Raw genomic sequence first — 18,442 nt, forward strand, 5'->3', positions numbered from 1 at the left:
AGAAGGTTCCAGTCAGGATGTCACTGTGGCTGCAGTTGTCTCAAGATTCAGCTGAGGCCAGATCTTCTTCCAAGCTTTCAGTCTGTCTTACATATCCATCCTACCCATCTATCTTACTCCTCTCTTCTTCCTCCCTGCCTTTCTTTCTCTACCTGTCTCTCTCTCTCTCTCTCTCTCTCTCTCTCTCTCTCTCTCTCTCTCTCTCTCTCTCTCTCGGGGGGGAAACCCTGGAGGCATTTCCACCAATGTCTGTAACAAAGTTAGACTGCTTTTCATCTCCACTAATCTCTAACATTTTATTGGTGGAGTTAAGCAATTTAACAGACAAGAGAACTATTAAAGACAAAAGAATTAGAAAATAGGTAGTAAAACTATTTGCAAGTGAGATAAGATACCTGGAGAACCTGCGAGTCAGTGTTAAAATGCAGACAATGAAATCACTCAGTTAAGGAACTGGATGTAAAATTGTCTTATAAAAATCAATCGGCTTTGTATCTACAAAACAGTAACTGCGTTTACAACAACAACACAAAAGATAAAGAATACTCTGAAATGAGTTTAATAATGTGCAAAACCTATATGATGAATAGTGTAAAACACTCCTGAAACAAAAGACCTGAACCGTGGAAAGACACTGATTGTTCTTGGACATCATAAAGATGTTAGTTCTCCCAAAGTAATATAAAAATTTACCTTTATCCTTGTAAAAATGCTGGCAAGGAATTCATATTCTACTCTTTTTCTCACATCTCACATTCAGTCAGTCCATCAGAAAATCCCGTTGGCTGTGGCCTCAGAACATCTCATTTATCTCACCACTTGCATCTCGGCCAGGAAGTACTACTTTACTACTGAGGGAAGACTTCTCTCCTACGGGGCAACAGCCCAGCCAATCAGAAATGCTGCAGCACAGCCAATCAGCAACTCCACAGCCCAGCCAATCAGAAATGCTGCAGCACAGCCAATCAGCAACTCCGCAGCCCAGCCAATCAGAAATGCTGCAGCACAGCCAATCAGCAACTCTGCAGCCCAGCCAATCAGAAATGCTGCAGCCCAGCCAATGAAGAGACGTTCCTGCCCTGATGTGTTCCTCTCCCCTAATGGACTTTCCTTTAGAGCAGCCCCTCACTCTTCTCCTTTTTTCTATAAAGGCAGCTCCCTCCTGTGTTCTCTGGATTTGCCTGTGGTGTAAGTAGCAGGTACATCCTGAATTGGGATTCTTTTGGCTGTTCCTGAATGAGCTCACTTTGAGGCTTTTTGGATCAACAGCATCCATGTCAGTTCAGTATCCTGGTTATGATATTATACTATAGTTTTGCAAAATGTTACCATTGGGAAAAACTGGATATTGATAGATTGAATATCATCCTCCCAAATTCGTGTTCATCTGGAACCCTGGAATGTAACCTTATTTGGACATGGGATCTCTGCTGATGTAATTTATTGGGGATCTGGAGATGAAATCATCTTGGATTTAGGTTGGGTCCTCAATCCAGTCACTGGTGTCCGTATAAGAAGAGGAGAGGACAGAGACACAGGAAAGAAGGACATGTGACAACAGAGGCAGAGATTGGAGCACTGCATCTGTAAGCCGAGGAGTGTTAAGGATTGCCACAGCCACCAGAAGCCAGAGGAGGCAAGGAGTGATTCTTTCCTAGAGCCTTCACAGGGAGCATGGCCCTGCCAGCACCTTGATTTTGGACTTCCTGCCTCCAGAACTGTGAAAAGATAAGACAAGCTTATTTTGTTGTAAGCCATCCAGTTTGTGGTGTTTTGTTACGGCAACCCTGGGAAACTAAGACACTGGGCAAAGTGTCCCAGGGCCTCTCTGTGTTATATCTTACTTTATGTGAATCCACAGTTGTCTCAAGAAGAGCGAGCCGTTTGAAGAACTGCCAAAATGTCTTCCACAGTGACTGCACTGTTTTACATTCCCATCAACAATGGACGGGGGCTCCAATTTCGCTGTACCATCACCAGCACTTGTCATGGCACATCTTTTGATTATAGTCATCCCAGTGAGTGTGAAGTGCTATCTCATTGTGGTTTTGATTTGCATTTCCTTAATGGCTAATGATGTTGAACATTTTTTCTTGTGCTTGTAGGTCATTTTCATGTTGGAGAAATTTCTATTCCGATCCTTTTCCCATTTTAAAATGTTTTATTGAATTGTGTGTGTTTCTTATATATTATAGATGCAGGTTCCTTATCAGATATATGACTTGTAAATATTTTTTCCCTTTTTGTGGATTGTGTTTTCACTTTCTTGATAGTATTCTTTAAAGCACAAACATTTTTAATTTTTGTACAGTCCAGTTTATTTTTATTTTATTGCTTATGGTTTTGGTGTCATGTAAGAAGCAATTGCCAAATCCTAGGTCATGAAGATTTATGCCTATGTCTTCTTCTGAGAGTATTTTTTTACCTCTTATATTTAGATCTTTGATCCATTTTAAGTAATTTTTGTATGTGGTGTCAGATAGGGGTCCAACTCGATCCTTTTGCATGTTGCTGTCCAGTTGTCCTAGCACCATTTGTTGAAAAGACTCTTGTTTCACTATTGAATGGTTTTGGTGTCTTTGTTGAAAATCAGTTGACCATAGATATATGAGTTTATTTTCCTGGACTCTGTTATGTTCCATTGATCAGATAACTGTCTTTATGCCAGTACCACGTTATCTTGATTACTGTAGCTTTGTAGTAAGTTTTGAAATGGGGAAGTGTGAGTTCTTCAACTTTGTTCTTTTTCAAGGTTATTTTGGTTATTCTGAGTCTCTTAAGTTTCCATCTGAATTGTAGAGTGAGCCTGGGAATTTCTACAAAGAAGTCATCTGAGATTCTGATAGAGATTGTGCTAGGTATTCTTTTAAATACAGTTGTTGGATGGACACTCACCAGGAGATGTTTTTGTAGTTGGAAAGTGTAGGGAATGTGCACATGGGGCTGAGCCCACAGGGTGGTCAGAGTCTTGGCTGGGTGGCGGGATGCATCTGAATTGGATGGTGACGATGATGGTTCATACAAGCTGGTAGGGGGGAGGGCACAGAAGAAGGTGTCAGGGACCCTCGGTGTGAGGGAATGCAGCCTGAAGGAACTAGCGTTAATTTTTTGAGCACTGGGCTGGCCACCTTGGCACGGGAGGCTGGTGAAAAAGACCAAAAACTATTGTTAGCCGCGGACCCAGGAATCTTATTTATGGGGCTTTACCTAAAGAGAGGACACTGCTTTGCATGTATTAGGTGGTGTTGAATATTCAATATTGTTGAATAATGAATGGATGAGTTCATAGTAATTATCACTTATGAAGATGTTAATAGTGTTTTGTAAAGTCATGATGAATTGAAAAATCACAGATGATCAGTGATACGAAAATGCTTAAATGCTTTATGGTATAGCAACTTGATGGAATATTATATTGCTGTTAATGTAATTGGGAAGGCTGTAGAGACACAATGGAATGTTTAAAGGAAAAGTTATTGATACAGCTCACAGTCATGTAAAATTTATACGTATGAAGAGAAACTGGAAGGAAATGAAAATTTTTGAGTTAAGGTGGTTATACTTGTTTTGAAATTTCCCTTTAATATGTCCTCCCTGTGCTTATCTGTAGGGGCGTACTCAGACTGGACTTTGCTTTTTGTGACTGCCTTAGCCCCAGGCTGGGCCCAGAGGATGGGCTGGAATCACACTGTTAGGCAGGGGGAGTAGGAAGGGGCCCTGCTGGGCCTCTGGTCACTGTTCCCACGTGGTCTGCACGTCCTCTGCCTCCAGAGTCTCAGTCAGCAGGTGCTTACAGGGTGCCTTCCTCATGCTGTTCCTGGGACATAGTGAGCCAAATGGACAGGAGCTTGTATCCCAGCAGACGATGCAGACAAGGAAGAGCAAACAGAAACGGGTGTGGGAAGGTGGGTGGCGTTGCAGTCTTGGAGAGCCAGCAGGGAGGCCTGCGTTGCTGCAGTGGTGTGAGGGTTCAGAGGTCAGAGGTCGGCCTCTCTGGGTGAGATGGAAAGTCCTGACTTATATTTGAATAGGGGCCATTGGCTGAAGGGAACAAGGGTGCAAGCAGATGCAATGAAAGGCTGCTGCATAGTTCAGGTGACAGAGATGTGGCTTGGTAAGGCAGTGAGAAAAAACGTCAGACTCGGAATCTGTTTTAAAGATGGAACATGCAAGATTTAAAAATAAATTGCATGTGCACATGGGAAGTGAGAGAAGTTGAGGACAATGTCTTGAGAAGTGATCAGATTATAGAAATATTTAGAAGTTAGAGCCAAAAGGTTTGCTAATGGATCAGGTGTGGTTTGTGACATGGTGTAGGATGTGTTAAGGTTAAGGTATCTAATAGTCATCGAAGTGGAGATGTTTAGGTGGAAGGAGATCTGAGCTGGAAATACAAATGTGGAAGTCTCCATATTCTATAGAGTAAATTAAACCAGGAGATGGCATGAGTCACCAAGGACGGCGTCTAGAGCAAGTTTCTCAGCTGTGCATTATGGTATCAACAGTGTGGCCCTGGCCATTCTTTGTTGTAGGGCTACCTGTGCAGTGTAGAATGTTTAGCAGCATCCCTGGTTTCTTCCCACTAGATGCCAGTCACTCTCCCCCACAACCTCGTCATGACATTGAAAAATATCTTGAGGGGGTAAATTGCTCCTGATTGAGAACCACCTGTCTAGAGAGAATGTAGCAGGAATCTGACCCCTTCATTCGGCTTGATGCAGGGTACACCCTCAGGCTTGGGACCGTTGCAGGATTCTGGTTACTCACTCTTGCCGGTAAGATTCATTCTCTACCAGGAATCCAGAGGGATCCTTAAACACTAGAACAAACAAAAAACACTCTCAGGTTGCTCCCCTCCCTCCATTCACATCACTGGGCCTATCAGAAAGTGCAGACCACTGTTCTTCAAGGCCACTGGAATGGCCTCTCCCTGGATGCACAGCCCCCTCTACCTGACCTGAGCTCTTCCTGTCCTTATGCTCACAGCCTTCTAGTTCAGAGACGCTTTTCCTGAGCATCGCATCTAAGGTGGCTGCCCCCTGCTTCTCTGTCCCTTTACCTTGCCTTATTTATCTAAACTTATCTTTTGTTTTTTCATGTTTTTGGGGGGTTTCAATGTCCTGTCCTCTTCCCTTTAGAATATATGCACTTTGAAGGCAGGCTCTTTCTGTGTCTTGTTTGCCTGCTGCAGCCTCAATGCCTGTCCTCTAGTAGGGATTCACTCTCGAATAGGACTGACTCCATCTAGACTTTTCTGCATCTCTACATGCATATGCATATGTAGATGTGTATTATGATATTACAAATTTTACATATAAATGTTAGTATCCAGTACGTATTTTTTTTTTTTTTAAAGATTTTATTTTTTTCCTTTTTCTCCCCAAAGCCCCCCGGTACATAGTTGTATATTCTTCGTTGTGGGTCCTTCTAGTTGTGGCATGTGGGACGCAGCCTCAGCGTGGTTTGATGAGCAGTGCCATGTCCGCGCCCAGGATTCGAACCAACGAAACACTGGGCCGCCTGCTGCGGAGCGCGCGAACTTAACCTCTCGGCCACGGGGCCAGCCCCCCAGTATGTATATTTTTAACTGGCTTTTTTTCATTCTTCTCTAAAAATTGTTTTACTTTTCTAACATAGGGTTTTATCAAGTTCTAAATACAAAGCCTTCTTAATGGTGCTTTTTAGCATTTACAAATTTTAATGTCCCAGTACTTTCTTGAAAATTGAGGCCTAACAAGTTTGTCATTGAATTGAAACAAAGTATATGATTTTTTTCACATAAAACAAACGTTTTAATTATAAATATTTGAATGAATGTTCAGAAAGTGACATGTGGGTTTTTATAAATAAGATTGCATAAAAGAAATCTCAAAGTGATTCAAAAAATATAGATATTTAAGTGGCAGTTTTTATAAATATTAGTACAAAGAAAATGGCTCATAATTTCATCACCCAGGTAACATCTGTTGACACGTTAAAAAAATGTACACTGACATGCACATATGCATCTGTTTGGAAGATTCAGTCGTCCTGAATCTTATGTTCCTCATACTCTTCTTTTTACACAGTTTCATTGTACATGCATTTCTAAAAAGTACATATTTTTATTTTAATAGTTTTTAACTTGATAAAGAGAGTATCATGCTATAAGTAATATATTCTGGAATTTCCTTTTTTACTTAATGTGATATGCTGAGATTCATTCATATTACAAGTTGCTGTAATTGATTTATTTTGTCTCCTTTCTAATCTTTCACTGTGTGAAAACACCCCAATGTTTCATCCACTGTCCTATTGAGGGACATTGCAGTTGTTTCCAGGATTCCCCCCTTTAAAAAATTGTGTATGCTGCTGGGAACGTTTCTGTCCTCTTGTCTTTCTTGAGTGTAAACCTAGGTCTGGCATTGCTGAGTCACTGGGTGTGTAAATGTTCAGCTTCAGGGAGATTGCAAAGCCTTTTCCAGATGGTGTGTTGATGGACACTCTCACCAGCAGTGTGTGGAGACCGTGTGTCCACATCCTCCTTCCAGTGTCAATGCTGTTTTTGGTCATTTGAATGTGTGTAAAATGGCATCTCATTATCATCTTAATTGGTATTTCCTTTATCTCTAATAATGCTGAACATATCTCATGTCTTTATTGGCTGAATGTATTTCCTTTTTGTGAAATGTCTGTAGATGCCATTTGTCCATTTTTTGGTGCTTTGTGCTTTTCTTATTATTTTGCAGTTCTTTGTATATTCTTAATACTAATTCTTTGTTAGTGTGTGTATTGTAAATATATTTTCCTGTATTTCCTATATATCCTATATTTCCGCTTAATCGTTTTTGCATTTTAAGAAACCTACCTTTATCTCGCAGTCTAAAATATATTTACTTAGGTTTTGAAATCGTAGCTTAAGTTTTGTTTTTGATGTTTAATTCCTTACTTCTTCTGGAGTTGGCTTTTTTCTTGTATTTAAATTTTTTTTTTAAATAAATGGTGTCAATAGAGATTCAATGTCATCTTTTTTTCGTATGTTTATTCATTTTTTCCTAGATTTAGGCATTGAATAAGCCTTTCTTTCTTTACAAATCTGGCACCCACATCCCAGAGTTCACGTGTACGTGGAATCTCTTTCTTGATTTATGCCTTTCCTCCGCTTGTCTCTGCTACGCTTCTTAAGTACATAGTTTCATCATGAATCCTGGAAACTGGTAGGACAAGCCTCTCCTCTAACCTCCTCTACTTCAGAAGCATTCTGGATAATTTTGACCATTTATTCTTCAATATAAACTTCAGAATCATCAAATTTCATGAAAAATGCTGTTGGGATGTTAATTATAATTGCATTGAATCTGTAGATGATGAGAATTGACGTCTTCCCAGTATTATGCCTTCCTATTCACAAATATAGTCTCTCTCTCTCTGTTCATCTAGTTTTTTTTAAAAAAAACTCAATGGAATTGTATTTTTCCTGTAAAGGTCTTGCCATCTTTTGTGGGATTATTCCTAGAAAACTGATGATTCTCTCTAATGCCGTTGTAAACGTTGTCTTCTCTTTCATTACCATGTCTGGTTGTTCACTGCTGGTATACAGCAAGGCATCTAGCTGAAGATTGCACCTTAGGTACAGTCACCTTGCTAAGCTCTCCTCTTATTCCTAGTAGTTTGTAGGTCATGTAATGTGCAAATAACAGTTTTATCTCTTCCTTTTTGATCCTCAGGCCACAAATTTGTTGTCTAATTGTGCTGGTTAGGACTTCTAGTACATTGTTGAATGGAAGTGATACTGGTGGACATCCTTGTTCTTGGTTTTATTTATTTTTATTATTTTATTAACTTTCCAGTTTGAGATAATTTAAAACTTAGAAAATCTTGCAAAAGTAATACACAGAATTTCCGTCTGCCCTTTACCTAGATGCCCCAAGTATTAACAATTTACCACATATGCGCTTATCATTCTCTGTCTAGTTTGTATTTGCTTTTCACGATCATTCTTGATTTTGAAGGGAATGCTTCCAATATTTCCCCATTTAGGATTATGTTTATTAGTTTTTTAATACTCTCTATCAGAGTAACAAAAATCCTCTTCTATTCCCTAGTTTTCTGACTTTTAAAATCATGCTTGGATATTGAGTACCAAAAACTTTTTCTACATCTTTAAAAAAATCTATCAATGTGGTGAATTACATTTATGAAATTTTCTTAAGTTAAATCGTAGCTGCATACCTGGGAACACCCAATAGTACCTCGTAGTTTTTCTATACTGTTGAATTCAAGTTGCTGATACTTTGTTTAGAAGTTTTCATCTATATTTATAATAGAAATTTCCACTCATTTAATTGTTTCCTTCCTTTTCCTTTGGATTTGTTTTGTTGTTTATTTGTACCTTCTGTAGATGGATCTGTTGTTAGCCCATTAATTTAGGGACTTTTTTCATGAACCTGCAGCCCACAGGTTCTGTTTTGAGAGTTACTTTGGTTGTGAAGAGGCAGAGAGATCGTGTGGCTGGTTAGGTATAGCTTATTGTCAAGATCCTAGTTTTGTTGTGGCTGGTGGGTTAATGGGTCCTTATTACATGATTAAAAGTAATTGAGGGGGCTGGCCAGGTGGTGTAGTGGTTAAGTTCGCATACTCTGCTTTGGTGGTCTGGGGTTTGCAGGTTCGGATCCCGGGTGTGGACCTATATACCACTCATCAAGCCATGCTGTGACAGCATCCCACCTACAAAATAGAGGAAGATTGGCATAGATGTTAGCTCAGGCCCACTCTTCCTCAAGTGAAAATAAAAAGTAATTGACTAAGTGAAGAGAAGCATGGTCCAGTGGGGAGAGTGCATCAAGTCCAGAGTGGGATTGGTCACAATTCTTAGTATACCTGAGATCGAAAAGAAGGAAGAAAGAGAAAGAAACAAAGTTAAATAGTAAGACAAGGTGCATGTTGCAGAGTAACTTTCTACCTCCCTTTCTGCTCTTAATCTTACTTAGAAAGGTCATGCTATTAATAATTTATTACAATTCCTTCCAAAAAGATTTTTATGCACATGCTAGCACTTCTGTGTTCTTATAGGGATCTTACGGACCCCCCATTCTGTACCTTACCTTTGGCTTGTCTCCATGGCTTTCCTACAGTAGCACAGCAGCTGTTTCTTACACTTCTCAAGAGCTTTTTAGTATTTCTTTGTAGGGATATAATAATTTCTGTAACTATTTGGTGGATACTTGGATTGTCTAATCGAGAAAGAAGGCTGAGTGAATGTCTTTGTTAGGTTTGATTTGGAGGACTTTTGTAAGGATATCTTAGAATAAAGTAAAAGTTAGAATTGCTCTGCCAAGGGGTATGTATCTTTTAAATTTTTATAGATATTGCCAAGTTGCCCCCAAAGAGGTTTCATTAGTTTTGTTACACCAGCAGCATATGTGAGAATTGTCTCTTTATCCATATTCTCATGTCAACAGGCTTTAAAATTTTTTGCCAATCTGATAGGTGGAAAATGGTATCTTTGTTGCTTTAAGTGCATTTTCTTAATACTGAGTGGTTATATTTATTTTTATTAGCATATGCATTCATTTCTCTTTAGTCTGCCTTTTCTTTCCTTTGTATGGTTGGGGAGAGGGAGCTGGGCAGGGGCAGGACTGTCTTACGTGCTCTGTGTGAGCTGCAGGTGGGTTTGTAAATGGCTGTGGATCTGTTGACACTGTGTTTTGACATGGGAGCTTCTAGTCTCGTCTGAGTTTGTGTATTCGTTGTTTGCTCTTGGCTGAGTGAAATTCAGGTATTTAAAGAGGAACAACTTGTCATTCATTTTTCTGACTTGTCGATGGTCTTTGACTTTACCTCCTCCCTGTGATGGTTCTAGGGTTCAGCCACAGCCCACTGGCCCAAGTCAACACCAGCACCCAACCAGAGAGACAGCAGGGCAGGGGGGTGGTTTACAGAGAGCATTTATAAAGAAAAGTTAGTATTGTTTACTTTCGTATAACCTTAAAAATAGGAAATAATAATTGGTTTTATTTTGCAGTTTACATGAAATCTGAATACTGTATTTTTAAGATGTTACTTCCTTTTAAAAAAAGAACTTCAAATATTTCTTGTTTTGTGTTAACTACAACTTGGACTTGATTGGAGGGCTGGCACAGCTGTAAAAGGGTCTCTTCCCTAAAGGGGAAGTTTTGGGAGTGAGGGGTGGGTGGAGATGTTTGGGAGGAGGCCAGCTGCCCTAGAATCTGCTCTGTGTACATGATCGGGGCGGGGGGGGGGGGGGGGGGGGGTTTTTCCTCGTGGTGGGCTCCGGGCCTGAGACCCACCCTGGGGCACGCCCGCAGTGGGAGGACAGCACAGCGGGGAGGGTCTGCTGTGTGTGGTGTGCTGCAGGTTTGCTTCTCTGTGATTCCGGCATGTGGGCTCTTGGCTCTGGAGGCACCTCTCCAAGGTGAGTTCCTTCTGAGAGGGCTGGTAAAGTGACTCTTCTTCCTTTAGACTTGACCTTAGGTTCCTTGCCTAGGTTTTTATTTGTTAATATCTTGTAAGCAAAGTTGATACCTAGACACCCTCAGAGGAGTGATTTGTATATGTGTGTGTGGGATGAGCTATATTGATGGTTTCTGTAGAAGGACCCTTCACCATTTTTAAGGTGAAGACAATACATGTACAAACGGTTTCCTTCTGAGAAAACTCAGGTTATTTAAAAATGTTTGTTAATCTGAGGGTTTCAGGTGCTCTGTGGGCCTGCAGCTCCAGAATGCTCTTTGCCTGGAGCTGCCTCCATTTCACGAAATGGTTGCGCTGCCGGAAAAGGCCACTGAGCATGCCCAAGGACAGCCCTGTGCAGCCAGAGTAAAGCTACTGTAATTTCTCTGCAGTGGCTGCAGCCAACAACTGCACTAAGCAGGAGGGGAAATTGATAGAGGTCCATGCAGGGAACATGGTTTTGAATGTTTTTCTTCCCTTGTTTGACCCCATTCTTTCCCTGGGTGCACCTAGGCTGGGATCAGGGCCTCAGAGTTAGGGGGTATCTATTGTGCTGGTGGGGTCACGTCCTCATCCACCTCACCCACCCCCATCCCCACTCCCTGCAAAATAACCCTGTTTGGATGTCTTGCCGCCGGACTTGTGCGTTTTTTTGGGAGTAGGGGTGGGAGGTCCTCCCAAAGCTTTGGGTATTGAAAACCAGGTAAGGCCTGTTCTCTTTTGGCACGAAAAAGCTCATAACTTTTCAGTTATGCTGATGATAAACCAGTATTTTTACTCTTGCTCAGTTGTGTATAAAGAGTACTGGAACTTTCTTGCTGACTAATGATGTTTCCTTGTTTTCTCCTTCCTCGCCCCCATGGTAGCCTGGGTGGTGATGGGGAGTGAGGCTGGGAGGGCCTGAGTGAGCGAGAGACTGGTTGGGGTTGTGCAGGAAGAGCTGGCCATGTTACTGTGCAGTTTGCTCATTTTCCACGCGGGCAGCAGAAAAAGAAGTCTCTGAGTTCTGGGCATGAGATGGCACCTACCACTCACCAGGACTGCCTCTTGGAAGGCCATGCCTTGCCTAACAGGAGCTGTCTGGGGCACATGTTGAAGCTATGGGGTGACCTGTCTGCCTTGACGATTGGGAAACTCCATTTTTCTTGGAATGACAGAGGAAGGAGGCTGCAGAGAGATGTTTCTGCTTGGGTTTTCTAAGCGATTCCGTAGAACAACAAGACAGTGTATAAGCAAGTACTAGACATGTCTTGGGGATGACCTAGTCGGGGGCTGTGATTTTATTTATTGTAAATAGCAGAATTAGAACAGGCTGGTTCATAGGCTGCCTGTTCTAGAACTGTTTTCTTGGAACAAAGGGGTGGGGGAGGGTAGGCTGCTCTCCTAGATCTGAGGAAACTCCAGCTCAGCTAGTGGAATGAGGGAGAGGGGACAGTAGGGACAGCTCCTTTGTGCCTGCCCTGGAACGCAGGGCTCCTGAGCCCCTGCCTAGCACGCTGGGAAATGGCGCTGTTGTGGGTGGTAGTCCCGAGAGGAACCGTTTAACCAGGTGTGCAAACACGCTTTGAACACCTCTTCTCGTCTTTTCTGAGTAAAAAATGTGCTTTTAGAGATGTTTCCCTGGGCCACGTTGAGGTCCTGCCCTGTGCATCCGCAGGTTCTGGCCTCCCGCCCTCCTCTCCCTCCCCTTCTCTTCTTTCTTCCATCCTCTCCCCACATCCCCTCTCCCACTCCTCCCCCTGCTCAGATGAGGGGTCCCTCTGTGGAAGGGTGGACTCGGGGAGACCATTGGCAGGTGCAGACTGCAGCCTGGAGGTGAGGCAGAGGCTCGGTGTGTGGGGAAGGGCAGGGCCCGGGGTGTTGGGGGCTTCTGCTTAGGTGGACATTTGCTTTTCATTTTACGGGAATCTCGAGATGGAGGTGTTTTTTGGCATTAGAAGATTTTTATCTTTTCTTGGACCAGTATGAATTGTCTCAATCATGGCATTAAGAGAAAAAGAACCATATGACCAAAGGGAAAAGCTTATTTAAGTGAAGGAAAAGTTTGGTGGCTTTTCAAAATTAAAAATATATTCGGTCATTTTGTCTTCTCTTTAGAGAACTAGGGAAGGAGAGGTTATGCTGTTTATCACAATGGTCCAGCCTTTTTGGCATCTGAAATCTTGTAGGAATTTGTCTTCTGTATATTGTATGATGCTTGATGGGTTTCACGGAATCCAGAAAAGAGCCTATCCAAACAATCTCATCTTTAGGATAAGCCACTTTCTAGAACTGTAACAGATGGCTTGTGGAACCTCTTATAGGTCCATTTCCTCTAACGCATTTCTGTTTCATAGACTTGTTTTTAAAAAGAAAAGTGAGAGAGTGCTGTGAAGGAGAGCTCGTATCCACTTTATAGACTTTTGAAGAACACGTTTCTTTTTTTCTGCCTTGGAGAAGAGGTGGGGCCGGTGGGGATGCAGCCAAGCAGGGGAAGGAAGACCAAAGGAAGAAGGGGTGTCGACAGGAGAGAGGGCTTTGGGTGCCCTGATGTACACCTCTAGGAGCCTGATTGACATGGGACTTCCAGGCTCCCTCTAGAAGAGGAATATCCCTCCCTCCCTCTCTTGACCCATCCATCCACCCATCCTCCTACTCACCCGTCCTTCCATCCACCCACCCATCCATCACATAGTAACTACCCGTTATATACCAGAATTACTAGTGTGGAAACGAGTATGTCAATGAACAGAGCACAGAAAATCCAGAACATTTTCATCATCCCAAAAAGAAACCTTGTACCATCAGCAGTCACTCCCCATTTCCTCCTCTCCCTAACTCCTGGCAACCACTAATCTACATTTTGTCTCTGTACATTTGCGTATTCTGGACATTTCATGTAAATGGAATCATAGAATATGTGATCTTTTGTGACTGGCTTCTTTGACTTGTCTTATTGTTTTCAAGGTTCATCCAGTTCATTTCGTTCCTTTTTATAGTTAAATCATAGTTTATGGTGTGGATAGACCTCACTGTTTATCCATTCATCAACTGATTGACATTTGGATTATTTCCACTTTTTTGTCTATTATGAATAATGCCAATATTATTTTTCATAATATTGATATGAAAAAATACTATTTTTTCCCATTTTTGGGTTGACTTTTCACTTTCTTCAGAGTGTCCTTTGAAGCAGGAAAGTTTTTTGTTTTGATAAAAGTCCAATTTATATACTCTTTTTGTTCCTGATGTGAAAGTGATACTTGATCAAAGTAGTAAAGGAGGTAAGGGAGTGAGTTCTGGGAAGAGAGAAAACCCAGTGCAAAGGCCCTGTGATGGGAGCCTGCCTGATGTGTTCGAGGAGTCCTGGATGGTTGAAGGGGTCAGCTGTTGGAAATGGGTTGAGAGAGTAACAGGCCCTTTGACTGGAACTGGAGTGAGGGTTTGAGCAGGCTTCTGGGTCCCTGGCTGCTGTCCTGTGAGAGGGTTATAGGAACCAGGGAGACCAGTTAAGAGGCAGTGAGGAATCAGAACAAGGGATGAAGGTGACTGGAGCTGGGTGGGAGGAGGTAGGTTCTTATGTGTCCCTCATGCCTTTTATTCTCTGTCACACCCTCAGTGTTGCCTCTCCCCTGCTCACTGTCCACCAGGACCTTGTTTCCTCCTCCCCTGAGAAATTGGGGCCAGCAGGAGAGAAGCGGATCCCAGCACGGATCCCAGCACGTGCATGTGTGCTTGCCTGCTCCGCCCACACCTGCAGGCAGGTGTTCAAGGCTCTGCCTCAGGTGGTCCTTCTGTGTTTGCTGCTCAAACAGATCTCTGTCCCTCCCTGTCCCCTCACCTCCCCTCCCCATCCCCTGTCCCCCCTAACCTCTCCTCTTTCCCCCCCACCTCCGCTCTCCCCCTCCCTCCCCTTCACTGTTTTGCTCTCTTGGGAAAACTTCCATCAGCACACAAACATGCTGACCCCACCATTGTTAAGACAACTTTTCTTTATTCTGCTTCCCCACCAGCTCCCACACCACTTCTCTGCTTTTGTTGCACCAGACGCCTGCAGAGATCTGTGTTCATGGTGTCTGTGCGAGTCCTCTCCTGCTGTCTCTTATATCCTCCATCAGACATTGCGTCCCCCACCCCCCAAGTCTGACAGAACCCCCGCACGTCAGGGCCCCTGGCCTTCCCTGCGGGGCCCCCTACTGGCCTTCTCTACCCCAAGTCTGGGGCTCTCAGCGCCCGCCCAGTGCTGCTGATGCCCAGTGTCTATCAACAACCTACAACTTGCATGCTCACCACCCCTCACGGACACCCTTTCCTTCCACAGGGAAACCTCATGCCCTGTGGCGTCTCCTTCTCCTTCCCCTTCCAGAGCTCCTGCCGTCTGACTGGTCTCCTAATCGCTGACCGGGTGCCCCACCTTGGTCTGCTGAGGGCAGGCACTCCGGACTGCTGGCCTCCCTCTTCACCTGCGGTCACCCTGCCTCAGGGCCCAGGGACCTCAGGGCCCAGGGAGGGGAGAGTCGTCCTTCCATGCTCATATTTGCTGCTCTCTTCCTTCCCAGGGCTTCTCTGGGGTGCGGGTGGGCCTCCCTGAGCCTTCTTGGCATCCACATGGCTGGACTGCCAGGGCTGGACTGAGGCAGGCACTACAGCCTGGCTGGTAGCTCCTCTCTTGCCTTGTCCTCAGCCACTGTTGGTAACTCTGTTCCAGAGCCGGTGCTGGTACACGTAGCTGGGTGCTGTGGGGACAGCTCCGTCCGGTGCACGATGTTTCCCGCATTCAGTCAGAGCTCTTGCAGGGCCCACCATGTGTTTGCACGGGGGATTGCTTGTAGAGTTTAAATAATGCATGAGTGAGGGTTTCCTGTCTATAATTATTCTCTTAGCACCTGTATACTTTAGAAATGAGCTTACGTTTTAGATATTTCCTATTAAGTTTAGGAAAAAAACAGGGAAATATACCAGTGGTTAACTTGAGTATTCTGGATTGTGGGATTGACAGTAATTTTTGTTAAATTTTTTGGAATATAATAAGTTTTTAAATAATGAGCATGTATTAGTTTTACAGTAAAATAGGTTACTAGAAACTCTCATTGATTGATTGATTGATTGATTACTGTAGATGGAGTGCAGGAGCCGTGAGCACCCAGCTCTGTTTAAGCCAAAAAAGATAATTGCAAACATGTAATAGTACTGTTTGTCTCTTTTTTAAATGTCTAGTGTTATTTTTAAAAGAAGTGACAGTGCTTTTAAGGTTTTCTTAGTTTTAATCTCTAACATGGTAAATATCAACAGCTGTAACCTATAGGGACAAAAACTCTTTGGGGTGCTCAGTAATCTTGAGTGCTTAACGTGGTCCTGGGACTGGAAAGTTCGAGAACTACAGTTTATTTTGAACTGAAAGACTTGGTAGGACAGTAATGAACCAAATTCCCATTTCTCAGAGAGCTTCCATTACTATGGAGGATCCATTTCACATTTTTATGTCACCTGCTTCAAAATATTCAACTCCTGTGGTTTACTGTCTTTACTATGCTCACTCTTTGTCGCAATGGGGGTTTTGAATGAAATTCAGCTATAAATTTGTTTTTCCCCATGTTATTTCCATCCTATTACAAAGCAGTATTGTGGAAAGATGAAAAAAATTTCCAATATGATTAGGAATGTAGTCTTCTTCCAAGAACCTTTCTGATTATAAGCGAAAATCTTTGAGTATATTTCTGTGGCTTTCTGCATGTAACTGCACTTACTCTGTTAACCACCAGATGGTGCCATGTCCTAAAAAGCCAGAACGCCAGCTCCGTTTGGAGATTTCCTGGGAATGAGGCACTGTGGTTCTACGTGGACTGTGTTTTTGCCAATTTAGGGTGACCCCTTTTAAGTCACAGCGCTTAGCAAGGGTGCGCCTGCCTTTCAGGTCAGTGCAGTCTCACGTACTGCAGAGTGACATGCTGGGAGGAGCAGAGCTCTTCCCCCAGACATAGACTGAGCTCCGCTGTGTGCTCGTCCATGGGTGGGTGTTTGGTGACCAGCAGACATGCAGTGTGCTCTCATGGCTTTACAGTCTCTCACCCCTCTCTGCTGCTGCTTTTATATTTGTGGTGTTTCAGCTAGGATTGCTGCTCGAGTTCCTCTTCTGATCTCAAGAAAGGAACAGGCCTCTCTCTTTTCTTGGTGTGTAAATGCTATCCAGCCTTACGTTCACCTCCCACATTCTTCAGAAGAGAGGAATGCCCTCAGAGGAGAGCTGCGCTGTGTAAGCTGCACTGTGGTGGGTGGTAGAGCTGGGGCTGGGTTTAGCTCTGGCCCTGAGGATGTGCCCAGGGACTGCCCTCATGTTGTGGTCAGTTACTATTGTCCCTCCCTCAGGCTAGTGTTCTTAGACTGTGCACGTGACCTCCTAATGCTGTGGGGGTCTCTTCAGAGAAGGTGGACACCAGACAGCTGTGATTAAACTGGGCTGCTGCCCTGCCGGGGCTGAGGGCTGGTGAGCTTCAGGACCTGGAGAGGCACACGTCCTGCCCTCAGGGAGTTTGTATCAGAGACTGCCAGTGTTTTCAGTTATTAAAAACTTTTCTCATGTCAAAAAAATTTCAAGGCTCTTCATCTCATGGCGGTAATTGTGAGAAGTATATATTAATTGAGATGATAAAAATGACAAAATTACTATGAATCTAGTAACACTACCTACATGAAAAAATAGCTTCTATATATGGTGACATATTGTTTACTTAGCCCACAGCCAGTCGTGGGAGTGGCTGTGAATTTGTGGGTCCTTTTTGGCGACTCCACTGTTCTCAGGAGCCGGCAGTTGAAACCATTGATCTAGGGCAGAACCATCTTTTGTCCTGGAATAGAGCCCACAGTCTGACCAACCCAGGGGCTGTGATATGGGTAGTGACCAGGTAAAGCTGCTTTATCCTCACTATCTTTGACATATAATTAGAAGAAATGGACGATAGGGAGATGGAGGGGCCTGGCAGGGAGAATTTCTAAAACACCCAGTCATTTCTCACAAGGATATGGATCTTAGTCCTGGAGCATAGAGGACTAACAACATTAGCCACCATTTATGGGACAGTAGCAGAAGCCATGATGAAAACTGTCCATCTGTAACTCGTGTAAATCCCAGGGCTTCATGAGTACCAGTCTCTTCGTAGAGCCATTTTAAGTAGCAAATTTTAGGAGCCAAAGGAAATTAAACAGGACTACAGTGTTTACTGGCCTCTATCAAAGAACATTGAGTTGATAGAAATTAAACCCCACAGTAAATCTCCAAGCTCCCCCTCCTTCCAGTTCTCTCACTGAAGCCTAACTCGGAATCGTACTTGGCAGACAGCCCAGCGTGCTTCCTGACTCTCAGCTCTAGAGCTTTGTCTGGTGGTCTCTTTGTTTTTCTGTCCAGTGTTAGAGAGCAAATTTGATCAGCAGTGGCACCTCATGTGCATTGCTTTGTGCAGTCTTTCCATGATTGCGTGACTTATCTCTTGATGTTAGAGGCCTGCGTTTTATATTGAATCATCATTTTAAAATGTATTCTTCAAAGATTCGTGGAATACATATTATGTGCCAAGTGGTATGCTAGGTGTCAGGGTTGCAGAGATGAATAAACAAAAGCCTGTGTTTCTTAGGGCTTTGCTTCCAATGAGGAGACAGACATGTGCAGGCAGTCCTGGTGTAGAATGTGGTAAGCTGGAAGAGCCATGGGGCCTGGCAGTGTTGGATCTTCAAGGATGAAAGCTGGGAGAAAGACAAGCGCAGTGGCCAAAGACTCAAGGGCACTCTTCAAGGAATGCTTTTTTAAGTTTTATGTATGTATGTATGTATGTATGTATGTATGTATGTATCTATGTATGTATGTATTTGCCAGTCCTCTATTTTGTATGTGGGTCGCTGCCACAGCATGGCCACTGACGAGTGGTGTAGGTCCACAGCTGGGTACTGAATTTGGGCTGCCAAAGTGGAGCGTGCTGAACTTAACCACTAGGCCACGGTGCCAGCCCCTCTTCAAAGA

At 43.4% G+C, this 18,442-nt stretch overlaps 1 protein-coding gene across 2 annotated transcripts in view; it reads left to right on the forward strand.

The window, feature by feature from the left end:
* Positions 1 to 18,442, forward strand: part of EHMT1 (euchromatic histone lysine methyltransferase 1) — a 197,062-nt gene that overhangs the window by 40,014 nt on the left and 138,606 nt on the right. The window contains exon 1 of one of the 2 annotated variants that reach the window (XM_046642635.1): positions 1,532 to 2,018. The exons of the other annotated variant lie outside the window; for it this stretch is intronic. Coding sequence (XP_046498591.1) covers positions 1,944 to 2,018 — 75 coding nt within the window. The 5' untranslated portion in view covers positions 1,532 to 1,943. Of the gene's footprint in view, positions 1 to 1,531; positions 2,019 to 18,442 lie in introns of those variants that run through there. 2 annotated transcript variants of the gene reach the window in all.

The sequence above is a fragment of the Equus quagga genome, chromosome 1 (genome assembly GCF_021613505.1).
Source record: "Equus quagga isolate Etosha38 chromosome 1, UCLA_HA_Equagga_1.0, whole genome shotgun sequence".
In the NCBI taxonomy this organism is placed as follows: domain Eukaryota; kingdom Metazoa; phylum Chordata; class Mammalia; order Perissodactyla; family Equidae; genus Equus; species Equus quagga.